This window comes from Urocitellus parryii, chromosome 11 (assembly GCF_045843805.1).
Source record: "Urocitellus parryii isolate mUroPar1 chromosome 11, mUroPar1.hap1, whole genome shotgun sequence".
NCBI lineage: Eukaryota > Metazoa > Chordata > Mammalia > Rodentia > Sciuridae > Urocitellus > Urocitellus parryii.
The window spans coordinates 2,065,866-2,081,807 of record NC_135541.1 but is presented as its reverse complement, the minus strand read 5'-3'; the positions used below and the strand labels follow the sequence as shown (position 1 = coordinate 2,081,807).

General features: G+C 55.5%; 1 protein-coding gene across 1 annotated transcript; it reads left to right on the top strand.

The window, feature by feature from the left end:
- The first annotated feature begins 9,302 nt into the window (after nucleotides 1–9,302).
- Nucleotides 9,303–14,256, top strand: C11H1orf174 (chromosome 11 C1orf174 homolog). Its single transcript, XM_026412880.2, has 4 exons — nucleotides 9,303–9,428; nucleotides 11,929–12,042; nucleotides 12,795–13,277; nucleotides 13,675–14,256. The coding sequence occupies exons 1-4, from the start codon at nucleotides 9,414–9,416 to the stop codon at nucleotides 13,780–13,782; spliced, it is 720 nt and encodes a 239-aa protein (XP_026268665.2). The 5' UTR covers nucleotides 9,303–9,413; the 3' UTR covers nucleotides 13,783–14,256.
- The last annotated feature ends 1,686 nt before the right edge of the window (nucleotides 14,257–15,942 follow it).

Below are 15,942 nucleotides of genomic sequence, written 5' to 3'. Positions count from 1 at the left end.
GAAGCTCAGAACCACACCCCCGACACAGGCTCCTGTCTTGGAGGAAGCCCATACCTGCCCTGGCTCACTGCCCTGGAAAACAGGTGGCTGGGCCGCGGGGTGGACTGACAGTCAATCTGCACCTTAATTCCATCTCCGTCTCTTTGCCCTGGTAACTGAAGAGTTGGGATCAAGGTGCTGCAGTGCGTACCTGGAGGATGGCTGTAGGGAACCATGCTAGGAAAAGATTGGCGTCTCGGGAGAGCTCCGAGGCCCAGCCCCCCAGAAACCCTGGAAAGCTATGAGCGCGTCCCAGGTCCCCCAAACATGCACCATGGCAGATTGAGCCCAGCTGGAGAGCAGAGCTTCGTGCAGAGACTCAGAACCAAAGGCCAGCAGGACTGGGGACCCAAGGAGGGGAAAGAATGCAGGAAGGAATCGGGGGGAATGGGGAGTACGGAGCGGACAGAGACTGACGCTGAGAGAAGACTCAGCCCTCTCCACAAGGAAGACGTGCAGGTGCACACGGGGCCAGCCCAGCCACTGGGTCCCAGGGCTTCAGAAGGTCTCGGGCCACCCTGGACCTCAGTCTCTTCATCTGTACCAACAGGCCCTTGTGCCCCCCGCCATGACTCACTGGTGATCTCAGGAGAGAGAGAGAGTTTTCTAGCAGAAGCCAGTCGGAGTGGGGGCCGGAGAGGAAAGGAAGCCGGGAAGCCAGACGCAGCTCGGGTCCCTGCTGTCCTCGGGTCTCAAAGGGTGGAAGCCCCTGCAGCTGGAGCCACAGCTTGGCCACCCAGGGGAGGGGCTGGGCCGCTGAACACAGGAAGGGTGCCCCTGTGTGAAGGAGAAGACCAGTCCGCCCACACGTGCCACCCAGGAGGTGCCTGAGCCCCAGGGAAGAGCAGCAGCAGCCCAGCCCAGAACCACGGGGATGGGGGGATCCGCCCTGCTCCAGGCCAGAGGGCAGGGGCCAGCTCTGGATGCACAAGGTGCAGCGAGCCCTCCCGCCTGCGCTGTAAGCGGCTGCCACCGCTAATGCGTTCTTCAGGTGCCACTTTCACTGCCTGGCACTGGCCAAGGAGCTGGGAACCTGAGAAGCCAAACACGCACAGAAAATGCTTCTGCTCGCCCTGACCCCGGGCTGCACAGAAGATTCTAAAGGCCGTGAGGAAAGGAGCCCCTTTCTGTGTCCCTCGCCTGCTTACCACGGCCTCTCGTCCTCCCAGAGGGCATCCTGGGATGCTGGATCCGAGAACAAACTGAGACCAGGAAGCGGCCCAGAAACTGTGCTGCCTGGGCCCGCCAGCCACCTCTTCTGCTGTCTCATCCTGCCCCCTGGTGTCCAGGACCAGAGACGCCCAGGGATGGCTTCTCTGGGTGCTAGCTTAGTGCTCAGGAACAGAGCCCCACGGGGTGGAGAAGGGGGGGATGTCTAGGTCCAAATCTGGCCCCAGCACCTCCTTGCTGTGTGATCCTGGGTGAGTTTTGCCCCCTCTCTGTGCCTCAGCTTCCCCAGGTGTAAATGAAGGCAACAAGAGAACTTGTCTGTCATAGGTTGTGGGGAGAATCACCTGAAGTGGTCCACAGGAGAGGTTTCCAACAGTTCATGAACAAACGGGGGTGCTCTCAAAACAGGGGGACCTCGTTATTCCACCCACGGGGAATCCAGTGGGGGCCAAGCCAATAGGCAACTATCCATGACTTGGTCACTAAAACCGTGGTCACTCCTGTGCCCAAGACCCTGTGCCAGCCACCCATGCAGGTGGACAGCCGACTCTCTGCAAAGGTGAAGTCCTATGAGGTCAGAGTGCGGGCTGAGGGCTGGACCTGGGGCTCCGTGGTAGAGCGCTTGCCTAGCACATCCGAGGTCCTGGGTCCAATCCTCAGCACCACATAAAAATAAATAGACAGAAAAAAGATATTGTGAGGAAAAATGCTAAAAAATAAAGAAGAAGAAGTGGGGCTGAGCCTGTAGGGGGCGGGGTGTCCTCCACTCTGAAGTCACTGTGTGCTGCTTTCCCAGCCACTCTCAGAAAACCCCAGGACCCCACCGCCCGGCCTCTGCAGTGTGGCCCTGCACCCTGAGCCCCTCGTGCAAAGCATCCTCAGCATAAAGGTCCAGGCAGGAGGTCTGGGAGGTGACCCGAGATCCCAGGCCGGGGCTCCGCTGGCTCGGCAGCAGCTCCGCTCTTGCAGGCCTCTGGTAGCCCTGGGCATAGTAGTGATGAATTTTCAAAATCATGGCCAGAAAAATCCCTCTTGAGAACTTCAAGGGGAAAGTATCACCGTTTGGGTGCAGTGCCCGACCTGTGTGTGACCGTGAGAACCACAGGCTTGGGGCTGGGTGTGCAGAACATCCAGCCTCCGCTGACCGCGGAAGGACGCCGGATTCTCTAAGAATGACGAGCAGCAGAAATGAATGACGAGGGGTCCATGACACCCTGGTGGGTTAGATCATGCCTTCGTCACTGACTGGACCAGTGGCCGGGGTCAGGCTGGGGCCGGCTGGAGAGCAGGGCCCCATTCAAGGGAGGAGGGAAAGGCAGGAGTCTTCAGCGATCCCACAGCGAGGCGCCCCTGGGCTTCCAGGGCCGGCTGAGGCGCCACACGTTCACGAAGACACTTTATCTGCAAGCCCCTCTGCGGGAAGTTAGCATCCCCTCAGCCACGGAGTCAGAAAACTTTTAGTAAATTAAAAAATTATTCAGAAGAACATTTCTCTCCGACTGAGAGGAAGGCAGGGTGCCTCTTTTTTCCTTAGAGGAAAATGTCTCTACAAAACCTTTTTCTTTGTCATCAGGTACGTGCAGTAGGTATTAGTTCCAGAGAAATCCCACAGAAATCCAGGAAAAGCAGATAAGGATGTTCCAACCAGCTCCAGGAAAGGGGAGCCGCAGACCCACGGGGCCACAGCTTATCTCATGTTTTCCTGTGTGTCAGGGAGCAGCTCTGGGAGGCAGCCTCTCGGGGGTCCTGCCTGGTGAGCCTGTCACTGTTTCCCTGGGGCCTGGAGCCACCCTGACTAATCCCGTGGTGTGACTTAGGATGGGCACAGCCTCACTGGATGGCCATAGGGTGGGATTAGCCAAGCCAAAAGCTGAGCCGCGGGCCTTGGGGTAGGGGCTTCGGGTCAGATGGAAAGTCAGCTGGGAGACCGATGGCCACGTGGGCCACCCACCAGTCAGCTCCGCCCAGGTGATGGAGCCCAGCAACAAGAACGCTGGACACGGGGGCTCGGGAGCTCCCTGGGCTGGTGAAGTGGTCACATACGGGTGCCAGTGGAGTGACCCCAGGAGTGACGAGAAGAGCTCCGCTCAGGCACTTTCCTGGACTCAGCCACTTGTCCCCTCCTCTGCTCGTCTTACCTGTGTCCTTTCCCAATGAGAGGCCACCATTCTGAGTGGAGCAGCGATAGGTGCGTTCTGCGAGGCCCTCTGGTGAATCATCAAATCTGAGGGTGATCTTGGGGACCCGGAACTTGTGACTGGCTTCAGAAATGAGATCTTGGGGGGCTGGGAACCCTCCCCTGTGTGTGTGGCCTGGCCTGCTGTCTGTGAGTGACAGGGACAGGCACAGAGAGAGACAGACAGAGACAGAATCGTCCCCCATTCCTGCCTCTGGTAAAATTCTCCCTCTGGGATACTAAGTGTACATCCTGGAACCGACGAACCCAACGGAAAGATTTCCCCACCTTTTCACCTCTAAATTCAGTCCAATGAGTCACCTGGGAAATACCCAGGAATTCCAGATGGTGCCGACATGAAACCCTAGACGAGGCACGCACCTTGTGAGCTGCGGCTTACGCATGAGCCGACACCCCAGGAACCCAGGGGCCTGTGGAGACCAGCCATGAGGCAGGCCCTGCCTTCTGCTTTCTGCCCAGACTCTGAAAAGGGGGGCGTGAGGCGGAGAGGAGCGGGTGCCTGAGCTAGGCGGGGGACGCGTCCCTGGACAGCGGGACGTGGGCAGAGCCAGGCCCCAGAGGCAAGGCCGTGCCACGAGGTGAGTTCATAGCTGCTAGGTGCTGCCAGTGCACGGTGCCACATATCCATCGTTCAGTCTCCTCAAAGCCCGCTGGCCTGAATCTGGATTCTTGGAGAACAACTGGACAGGGCACCAGCCACAGGGGTATTAGCAGCCAAGTGTCCTACAAGGAGATTGGGGATTCCTGCACACAGAGGAGCCGGCCAGAGTGAGCAGAGACCAAGTGCTTGCCGTTCTGCTCCTGGGCCACCAAGCAGGGCAGACCCCACCCTGACCAACGAGGAGAACTAGGGCCACTCTGCCTCTCATGGACCCCAGATTGCTCAGAGCTGCTTCCTGCCCACCTGCAGGCTGGCCTCAGCCCTGCTCTGAGAAGGCACCATCTCCCTGGAACTCCTTCCCCTTCCTCCACCGAGGCCAGCCACGTCTGTGGGGACAGGGCAGCTTCCTCCTCACTAAGCTTCGAATCTGAAGCTGATGCTGCCGGTGCTGAATCTCTCCAGTTGCACGTCTCAGCAAAATGACTTCTGCTGATGCTCATCTTCAAGTGAAGGGAGCCTTTAGGCCCTGTGCGCTCCCCGGGCGGTGCTTCTGCTTCCTGCACCAGCCACCATGCCGCCTCAGAGGCCTTTGTCCCCTCCAGGGACAGCGAGGGCAACTTATATCTCTGGCACCTGAAGGAACCCGTTTGATTTGACAGTCCATGAAATTTAGTTCTGGAAGGCCCCATGTGGGAATGGCCCTTGAGATGGCTGGAGGTCAATGTCCCCAGTCCCAGCTGGGTCCACATTCTGCCAAAGGAACATCAGTGAGAATGGGCAGAGTCCCCCCCGGGAGCATCTCCCGGCGTGGAGGGGCGGGGTGTCCATGCACGGGCTTCCCTTGCAGCTCTGGTAGGGACAGTTGCCCCAGAACGTATTCCTCCTGTGCACGACGGGAGTGGCACTGCACAGCCACAGAGGGAACCACTCCTGTCAACGGGCACATTTATGGGCAGAATCTGTCCCTAATGTTTAGCCAAAGGGCGAGGGGCACCTGGGCGAGGGAGGCAGCCGTCGTCTGTGCGAGAGGCCAGGTCCCGCCTCGGGTTCTGCAGCTGGAGCCTCAGCTCACGTTCCACCAGCCCCGGCAGGCAAGGCGGCTCTCAAAATAGGGCACTCCACCTTCATGTACTTCTTCCTGCAGGCCCCAAACACCTCAAAAAAAGGCACTTTTCATTGAATTGGGAATCGTGCCTTCTCCAGGCGCTGTCCTTTCATCAAAGGGCGTCGCCACCGTGACCCCGCCACAGGGCTGCAGAGGGCCGTGAGGCCACCAGGAGGCCAGCCCTGGTGCCTGGGTGGTGTCCACGACGTAATAGTCCTGTCTGCTCATGCAACGTCGTTTACACCCGGGGGGGGGGGGGGGGGGGGCGGTTCTCGGTCTCACCAGGGCAAGCTGCAGCCACGGTGGCCCCAGAGCTCGGTGCCTCGTGGTGGCCTCTGCTGACTCTGCGTGTGCACCTGGACTAGCCCAGCAGATTGCAAGCTCCTCCCCAGCGAGAGCCACATTGCAGGTGATCGGGGCCTGGCTGTGTGTTTGTGTTTTGTTTTCTGCGGTGCTGGGGGGATTGAACGCAGGGGGATTGAATGTGCGCGCTAGGCAGACACTCTACCTCTGAGCCACACCCCCAGCCCAGGGCCCACACTCTGAGATGCTGCCCCAGGATTTCTCCCGAGGCAGAAGCCCACACCAGGAGCTCCCCAGATATTTGAAGGATTCAACAAATAGATTCCAAGTGCAGTGACGGGGTGCGGGAAGATGTCTGCAGTGATTTCTGGTGTACTTCCTTGGGGCCTATGTTGGTGCAGTGTAGGGCCTATGAACATTTTCCTTCCTCTCTACTTAGGCCTGGAAGATTCACCAAAATGATTCAGAGTTGCTATCAATAAAAGCAGAAGCACAATTAGACTTTTCAAACACACACGATTAATTGCAGATAAAAGACAGAAGCCAAGAACGAAAAGACAAGAAAACATGAATAAGGAATGCTCCAAGTCCCTGCCAACAGACCAAGATGGGATGGGAACAGGCTGTGAGCTTGGGGCAGTGTCACACAGGTCCACAAGTCAGGCCACAACCCATCCCAGTCCCGCTGAAAAGGAGCAGGTATAATCAACCCACAGCTGCACCCTCATCCCAGGAGGTTGGGGGATATTTGAAGCAGAAAATGGTCTCTGTACTCAAACATATTAATGTCACAGACTATTGATCAGTCGACAAAGTAAGCTCCCCAAACTCCCAGAATGTTTAGCCCAGTGAGAGCCCTACAAGGCACTGGGGTTCCCACTGCCCATGCCTAGGACCCCCCGCTCCCCTACCCTCCCTTCCATCTCTGCAGGAGCTGTCAGCCCGCAGAGAGCATGAAGCCCAACTCAGTGCCTCCCGATGCTCTTCTTGACCAACCTGACACTACAGACTGTCTCCTGCTTGGCACTGGCTCAGGTGCCCACCAGGTCCCATCTCACACATCCTCCTTCCACCTCCTCACATCTGGCAGGACCTGGGTGAACTTGTGTGGGAGCCACTGAGGAATGAAGGCTTGCCAACAGCAGGTGCCACCCTACTCCTGGCTATTACTGCGCAGCAGAGCCAGGAGGAAGGGGAAGGTGGCCACCAGAAACTTTATCAGAGGACATTTTAAAGCAGGTTGTTTTATTTTTTTTTCCCTTGTTTCCTCCTCTGCCTTTCTTTAACGTGGTTCTTTAAGACATAAAGGGTCAGATGCAGGAAAGGATCATTCCTTATCACAGAGGCCACCGTCTCTTGCGGTAATGAGATGTGCTCTGGCCGGGTGGCCTTGGTTAATGGGTCTCCTGACTGCTAATCAGTTGGAAATCCTCTTCAACTTCTCATCAGCCTCACGTGTTTGTTGAAGGCAAATACGGAGCTGTGGACACGTGGTGGTTAAGCAGCGACTCTGTGGTGTAGGAGAGTACCCAGCTCCCTGGAATCTGCAGTCCCAGGTCTCTAATGCATCATCTCCACCACAGCCCATTCCACAAACGTCAGCGTGGGGGCCACCAGAAGGGCAGGCACTGTGCCAGGCCATGCCTTCAGGGGTTACAGTCCGTGTGGGAGTCCCGCCCCACACGAGCACTGCACAAGCATCCCGTGAGGCCATGAAGACGATGCCCTCGTGGTGCCCCCATCCTGGAAGGGCAGGGGGCAGCTAAATCAGAAATAAAGAAATGAAACAAACATGAGAAACTCGGAGACACATGGAGTGACTGGCTTCAGTGTGGAGTGGCTTTGTGCTCTTCCAGGATCTGCTGCAACCCAACCCAGCAACTGAGAAGGCTCCTCTGGGTACTTTAGCACCTGTCGTCAGGGGGCAGCTTGCCAGCCTAGGGCCCCACCTCTTTCCTTTTTAGACCCAAAAGGTGAAGGAGGGAGGAGGTGACCCTAGTCACCAAGAACCCTTATCTGGTCCCCCACCCCAGCAGGCCTATCGTGTGTGTTCCCATCACACTGAAAATCCCCAGTTCTTTATGTGAACATTTCACCAACACTCTTCTCCCCCACTGAACCAAAGCTCTAAAAAGTCAGCCTGTTTGCATTTGCGGCCACTGTACCCCAGTGCGGGTCTGTCTGGCCCACGGTGGGAGCTCAGCAGGCACATGCTGAGTGAGTCAGCAAGAATGAAGGTGCAGCGATGGGAGATGGGAAGAAGACACCCAACCCAGCACCATGTCCTGAGGCAAAGGCCCTTAGCTGACACATTTAATGTGGGGGCAAGAGGGCATCTGGTGATGCCGCCCTAACAACACGAAATTTAAGCTGAAGAATCGATGAGCCAGGCAAAATGGGTTGAGCAGAGAATCATGGAAGAGCCATGGCAGCTGTTGGGGAGCTGAGCAGCCAGCAGTGTGCACAGCAGGGCACTGTGGCCAGAGGAGGCCGGGCAGACAAGCTCAAGGGCCCTCCATTCAGTGAGGCATCTGTCCAGGGTCTACCATGTGCTGGGCACCAAACTGGGTCTCAGAAGAGATGCTAAGACTATTGTTCTTGATCCTGGAAGAAGTGAAGCAAGTCCCCACCATGGAGCCCTGCCTGCCCTGCTGCTGTGGGCAGGGGGCCAGAGGAGCAGTGAGGGCCAGCAGTGAGGGCCAGCAGTGAGGCTCTGCAGTCTAGAGTTAACAGGGTCCAGCAGCTGATTGGATGTGGCCAGAGAGAATGAAGTACAAGGACAACCCTGGGGTGGGGACCAACAGCAGAGCTGCTTGGAAACTGTTCCCATCCCTGGCCAGGAATGAGGGACCAACACCGCATACCTGTGAAGAAGGACCAAGAGTCCTAGGGATGTCAACCTCAGTGGCTCAGAAAGGCCAGAACACCCATCACAAGATCACACGGTGGCCCGACTCCACCTGCCAACAGGAGGGTGGAAACTGGCTGTGGCGGTCATCCCCTCCCTGGCTTGTGAGCTTCTGAAGGACTCCAGAAAGATCCCCGAATCAAACTATGGAAGCGACCAGTAGGCGGACAGGTTCGGTGTGTGACAGAGCACCCCGCTGGTTTTTAAGACCTGGCAGCAATCACATTAATTTCCCTTCAAATGGATTTCCTGCCGGTCACACACCTGTCATTTCCCTTCCATGCACCTGGTGGGGGAAAGTATGGCGAGAAGGACGGGGCTGGAGACCGGGTGCAGCCAAGCATGTGAGTGTCCACGCTCCGCCCAAAGGGAAATCCAGCCCAGCTGACCCCGGGACTCACTGCACACCTAAGAAAGCGTCTCTTAGGAGGAAAGGAGCCCGCAGGGTCCTCACGGACTCGCGTCTTTAATGCACTGAAAAGAGCAGGGAGCACTGGAGCCTTCGGACCCGCGTGTGCATCGCACCTCCGCTACAGAAGATGCGGGGGGCCCTGGGGCAGCTCACTCCCAACCGCTGCAGTCTAACCAGAGGCCTTAATGCTTCTGACGAGGCCGCCTCTTTTAAAAAGAAAGAGAAATAACATATCATTAGAGGAAGATTTCTTGGAAGTGCAGCGTGGACTGGATGCGAGCCACCCCAGGACCTGCCGCAGGTGGGACCCAGAAGGGCAGCCGCCACGCATGCGCTTCGCCGTGGCCCGGCTGGGGCGCCTTGAGACGCGGCCGCCACCCGCTTCAAACATGGCGGCCACAGACGCGCCGAGGAAGTGCCAGTCTCAAACATGGCCTCGAAGTACGCTCGACTTCCGGCTCCCGCCTCCCGCCTCCAGGTCCGAATCCTCCGAGCTGCGCCCCGCCCGCTTACGTAAAGACCCCAGTTGTTAGGTCACGTGCCGCGGACGCCGAGCCGCGATTGGCCAGCTCCGTGGAGACGTCAGACGCCGTACAGGCGCGGGTCGAGGGGCGCGGGGTTGGCGCTCTGTGGAGGAGCGGCTGGCGGGGCGCGGGAGCCGCGGCGCCGCTCACACTCATGAGGAGCAGGAAGGTGAGGGGCGGGCCGCGGAGGGACGAGGGGCGGCCTCCGCCTGGCCTCGCCCCCCCGGGGGCGGGGGCTCCGGCCTCCTGCGGTGCCCCGAGTCCGGGGCCCCCTGCCGCCGCCCGGGGCGGGAGTTCGGCACGTGACCGGCCGGCCCGGGGCTGAGCGCCAGCAGCCGGAGGGCTGCTCGGCCACCGAGCGCTGCGGGTGCGGCTCCTGCGAGTCACGGGGCTGGGGCGGCCCGCTCCGCCGCCTCCGGTGTCGGGTCGGGAACTGGACGCGAGTAGACCGCCGGGTCCCGCGGTGGCCGCGTCACGGTGCACCCCGCTCGCCCTGGCCGCCCAGAGAGGGAAGGACGGGGCCACTGGACCGGCCCGCCGCGGTCCTCTGTGGCCTGGGCGTTGAACCCGGGGGCGATCTGCCTCCGAGCCACATCCCCAGGCTTTTTTTTTTTTTTTTTTTTTTTTTTTTGAGGCAGGGTCTTGCTGATTTGCTGAGGCTGCCTCTTGCCTCAGCCTCCTGAGCAACTGGATGACAGGCGTGGCCAGTGGGCCCCACTGGCCCAATTTTCTTGGGATTTAAATTGCTGTCTGGGGTCACTGGCTCCAACCTGAAGAACCCTCTGTATTTCTCGTAACGTGAAGCTGCTGGCAACCAATCTCAGCTTTGTGGCTGGAGGTCTGTGCCCTGCCTTCATCTCAAAGGGCAGCTTGGCTGGGTTAGGGTCCTTGGTGGCCAGCCTTCTTCAGGTACCTTAAAGGTGTTTGATGCTCTCCCGTGGCCTCCACGGCTCCCTTCCCTTGGGCATTGGTCTCCTGCTGTTTCCAGGACTTTCAGGACCGACACAGATGTGTCTGGATTTACCCCACTTACCTTGGCATTTACACCACTTGAAGTTTGGTTCGTTGACGTTCCTGGATGTGTAGATTGGGAATTGTTCACTCCCTATTCCTTGGAACTTTCCTCTCCTCTCTTTCTGTTGTTCCATTACACATGTTGGTGATGCACTCAGCGTTTCTGAGGCTCCCTCCCTTTTCCATTTGATTTACATGATGTACCAATCTTCAGTTCATGGCTGCTGTTGAGAGCCCTTCCACTTGGGAACACACACACACACACCTCCTCCCCCCACAGTCTCTTGTGATGTGACATTGTCCTCTCTCTCCTCTTTATTCACTGTCAGTGTGGGGACATGAACTTGTCTGGGCTGAGTGGTAGTTTTGTCCCTGAGAGAGGTGCACAGCAGCTCTTGGCAGTGTCACATTCAGTGACAGAACTGCTGCTGCAGGGCTCTTCCCACCAAGCCCTGTGCTGTGAGGTGACATAAGCCTGGCCCCAGCGACCATGCAACAGCCCCTGACCCTGGCCAGGAGCCCCTTGCTTGTACTGCCTGTATCAGGGGCGCCCCCTCCTTCCTCAGGTTGCGGCCCAACACTTTTTCAAATGCTCTGTCTCCAGCTGGGCAGAGTCCATGGCAGGGGTGGAGGGTGGATGCGGAGACTTGCTACCCTACGCTGGCTTGTTCCTTTTCTGTTTTTCCATCTGCTGTTGAGCAGAGCACCTGCATCTGGCACCTCATGGATTTCCAGTTCTAGGGCCCGTTGTGGCAACAGCTTCTGAGCTTGTAATTTCTACCTTAATTCCTCACTTCTGTTTATTGCTTCTCTTTATTACTCATTTTTATACTCTTCAATTTTTAAGGTGAACTTTGAAACTTATTTTCTAAGTGTAGTGTAATATGCTGGACTGGATTCTAGAACAGAATAAAAAAGTATTCATGGAAAGACAGAGGAAATCCAAATATCATCCAAAGTTCACAGTATAGAATCAATGCTAAGTTTTAGTGTTGCTCTGTTGTTCTTGCTACTTTTCTGAAAACCTAAAATTATTCTTAAATAAGGTTATTTTAAATGTTAAGGCTTTTTTTGATTAGAAGCCTTTCCTTTGTCTTTAGAATAAGATAGAAGTAGACAGCAGCTGACAGTAAGAGCTGGAAGAAGCTACGTGCTTAAAGCTAGAGTTAGGACTGCCATTTAGGGAAGGAGGGGAGGCCAGGAACTCGCCTTCGTTTTCATTTACCTTTTGTCAAGAACTTGACACATCAAAGATTGAGAGCCGTGGCTGGGGATGTGGCTCAAGCGGTAGCGCGCTCGCCTGGCATGCATGCGGCCCGGGTTCGATCCTCAGCACCACAAACAAAGATTGAGAGCCTTTGAGGAAGGATATGTGCTGCTTACTCTAGACACTTTGAGATGATTTTGAGTCCATTAACATACACATGGTCCTACAAACATACACAGTGAGGGGACAGATTGTCCCAAGCCCCCAAAATCATGCACAGCAGATCCTGTATCTAAACCCAGGCACAGCTGTTTGTGCATATTCAGGCCACAGCTGCCTTCCTATGAAGGTAGTAAAAGCCTAGGGGGTTCTCTAGTTGGGAGACTTCAGCTGCATGCTCATGTTTTTTCCTGGGAGCATCCTCTGACTGAGCCTCCATCTGGTCTAGCTCACAGGTGGAGTGCGATCTTCAGCGCGCCTACGAGCCCGAAGTTGCTCTGAAGCCAGCTTGGCCCCTGCCCAGGATGTCACTGGCTCCACGTCTGCCAAAACAGCATGTCTGGTGAGCTCTGTTGCCATGAAGAATACCAAGGTCTAAATACTAAGTTATCACTCCAAGACGCTAATGTAGTTTAGATCCCAGGGCCCATCGGAGGAGAGCCTGGTGCTACTGACTTTGCTTTCAGGAGGCTGTGCTGTGCAGTCCACATTGGCTTTCCTGGCGTCTGCCACCGGGATGATTATGTGTGTCAGAGACCTGGGCTCCAAGACACGATTGTTCACTCTGAAGGTGGCCTGTCCAAGTGAAGAGGGTGCATTGTCACACTGCTTCACCCCAAACCACGAGAGGAAGGCTCAGGGGGCTAGGAAAGGACCCTCTGATAGTCTTGAGCTGTTGTCTCCAAGGAGTCCCTGGCCCACTGGGCAGCTGGTGCTGTCTCTTGCTCAGCTGCTTATAAAAGTCTTGAAGTCCATGAAGCAACCTCTGCTGAGCACCTCCCACACACCAGGCTTGGGAGAATAATGCAAAAACTCGTAGAGCTTCCATTTAGTAGGAATGAATGGAGACTGGATCCTCTTATTGTAATTTCATAACAAAAGTAAACATGCTTCAGGAAACACCCCCCCCCCCCCCGCCCAGGGAAAACCGAAAGCAATGGAGTAATGACAAGGTTTTATTCTGTCCCTCCAATGGTGACAAAAAGTGACAAGAGTTATGTTGTCTCAGGTGAGAAGAAACAGGAGCCTCTGGGATCGAGGCCTGTGGTTGCTAGATGTGTCTAGTTTCCCCTTTACGTTCTTCTTTCTTTGCAGACTTCCTCATCACACAAGGCTGCAGACAGGCGGACTTCCAAGAAGTTCAAGTGTGACAGAAGTCATCTTTTGAAGGTTGAATTACAGAAACTAGTCCCTAAAAGTGACAGTGCTTCTTTGCCAAAAGTGGCACCCAAGGTCCCTTGTGAAAATGAGTTTGCAGAAGACAGTATGTTGCTCCTAGGCCGTGAGGCTGGTGTGGCTACACAGCAGGAGGCTGCAGCGCCTCCCCACAGTCCTTGCAAAGCTGCCAGTGACCCTTGCTCAGCAAAGACTGAAGATGGTCTGTCTACACAGGAACCCAGCGCAGGGGCAGGGGCAGAGGAGTCAAATGGCTGTTCTGTGGGGCAGGACCAGGTGGCGCTGGAAAGAGAGGATGTGCGGAAGCCATTGTTTCAGATGGACAACAGCGTCTTTCTAGACGATGACAGCAACCAGCCCATGCCAGTGAGCCGATTTTTTGGAAATGTTGAACTCATGCAGGTAAGAGTGGCACATCCCCCTCCCTTGCTGCATCTGAGGCCTGCAAGCAGGCCTCGCCACAAATAATTTTAGTGCAAGAGAAAAAAATAAGGGTTATCTAATCAGGGCACTCCCTCCAGCTCCCAGGCTCAGAATCCTGCCATTGAGAAAGGCGGGCACCTTCCAGGTGCACCAGCACCCTGCCCCACTGTGGTTTCCTGAATCTGCCTGCCCCTCTCTTGCCTGAACCAGAGTCCTCCTTACCAAGGGATGGGTGCTTGGACCTCCTCATTTCTATGTCTAACAGGGAGGCCCACTCGGCCAGACCAGAGCTAACCAAGGTGAACTGTGTGTGCAGGTGCTCTCATTGTGTCATTGTGTTATTTGGGACTGAAGTCCGTGTTTTCTTCCCTCTAAGGACCTGCCTCCAGCCTCTTCAGCTTGTCCTTCAATGAGCAGACGAGAATTCAGAAAAATGCATTTCAGAGCCAAAGACGATGAGGATGACGATGATGCAGAAATGTAGAGAAGCACAGAATGATTTCTCAACACATTCAGGATAGTTAACAGTTTGACAGTTTACCAAATTATGCAATTTATATACAGTGCATCTCCAAGAGAATGTCTTAATCAGATGTCACCCCTAAGAGAACTGTGCAGAACACCAGATGCCTGTGGGAGGTGTCCGTGCAGCCCTGCAGCTGCTGCTTGGGTGCAGGCATCTTTTGTCACATTCGTATGCTGTGGTGCTGGCCTGGGTTAGCCATGAGGGCTCCGTGTTAAGTGAGTATGATCTTTGTAAGGAAACCTTCCCTTGAGCTCCTTAGTTTTATGATATGCAAGTTTGTTTGTTTTCTTCCATTATCAGAATCTGATCACTCCTGATCAATTCAGTGCCAGTGCTTGCAGGATTGTCCTCATTGCAGTGTAGAGCTAGTGTTGACCTTGAGATTTTACAAAATACACATGGGAAAGAAATAAAAATATATTTTGAAAATTTTTTAAGTACTGTACCTAAAACTACTCCTTCCTCAAAAATTTGAGAGCCAAGGGAAAAAATGAACCTTGTCCCTAGGCTAGGACCACTGTTTAGGCCCATTAACCTGCAGGAGAGGTAAGGCCGCTGGGACAGGCTTTGAGGCGACCCAGCCCCTGCCCTGCCCTATTGTCCTTGTTGACAGCTCACTCACCTTTGCCACAACAGGGTCAGACTGCCTCCCTCGTTCTGCGTGGTGGAGGCACCATCCAGTGAGGTGTACCATTCGGCTGCATGTGTTCTCAGGTGGCACCCTGGGCCCACACACCTGAGCCCTACCTGGGGATGTTCCCCAGCCCCCACTTGTATCAAGAAGCACCTGATGACGTGTCTTCCCCAGTGGACAAAGGGGTGCAGCACAGGGGGGCTTTCCCAGCCTCTTCCTTTCAGCTGTGTGCCAGGGCTCAGCAGAGCACCTAGGAGGAGGAAGACTGGCCGCTGGCTATACCAACGGGAAAAGTGCTCGGCCCTTGAGAACACACAGGACTCTGTAAGGAGTGGCTCCCTGTCTGGGCTCCTGCGCAGTCCTGGCTGGGTGTAGCCAGGCTGCCCGCCAACTGTCAGCCGGGCTATGAGGTAACAGGAAGTGACAACACAGCAGACCACTGAGCAGGTGACAAGCCCTGTGAGGCTCCTTCCACTGCCCTCCCTGCAAGTAGTTTCCCTGCACCATTCTCTGCTTCTGTTGTGATCCCCATTATCTGTGACCATCACCTGCTCTGGAAGATTCTGCCATTTATCCATTGACTGAATATAATTCAAAACTTATTTGTAGTCATTTTCTTTTTTTTTTTTTTAATATTTGTTTTTTAGTTCTCGGCGGACACAACATCTTTGTTGGTATGTGGTGCTGAGGATCGAACCCAGGCCATATGCATGCCAGGCGAGCGCGCTACCGCTTGAGCCACATCCCCAGCCCATGTAGTCATTTTCTGAAAGCCAGGGGAAATAATTTACATCTTTAGATTGCTGCATTAGTGCAGTCTGTAATCTGCACTGCCTAGGCGGGAGCACAATCGGTTCTGCCACACCTGACCTGTGTAGGGCCCTTCCTAACTGGTCATGCAACTTGAGCCAGTCCCAGAAGCCTCATATGACATCTAGGATTGAGGTGGCAGAGATGACAAACCTAAGTCCCTGAAGGTCACTATCAAAGGGAAGCAAGAGTTGCCACAGCACAGGTATCATACGTATAGTAAGCGGCCCCAGGTGGTGGGCAGGGCCTCTGGAGCAAATGGACCCAGTGCAGAGGTCCTGCCATTGTGCTTCCAGATGCAGGGCCACCTGCAGAAACACCAGGGAATCAACCCACAGCACATGTGAACACTAAGCACTAGAGAAAATAAACCTCAGAACACACTAGTGTAAAGTAAGATCACCGTGAGCACCGCACACCCTCTGCACAGGCTGACCACAAGCATCTGCCTTGCGGGCATAGCCCCAAAGCAACAGGAGGCCACATTATTACAAAAGGACTTCTTAGAAACCATCTCTAAACACAAGACGTGGGGAGCACAGTGCTCAGTGTGCCCAGAGGAGAAGGGGCGCTTCCTGAAGGTATGAGCCACCACAAAGGGCAAGTCCCCACTGGCATCTGGAGCAGCCCTCTCTGGACTAGAGAGGCTTACAGCCTGCTGCACAGGTGGGACC

Bases quoted from the DNA above. Each gene is read 5' to 3' on its own strand.
- C11H1orf174 (XM_026412880.2), top strand. The intron at 12,043-12,794 runs GTGAGCTCTGTT...CTTTCTTTGCAG, and splicing joins CTGCCAAAACAGCATGTCTG to ACTTCCTCATCACACAAGGC. The intron at 13,278-13,674 runs GTAAGAGTGGCA...CTTCCCTCTAAG, and splicing joins GAAATGTTGAACTCATGCAG to GACCTGCCTCCAGCCTCTTC.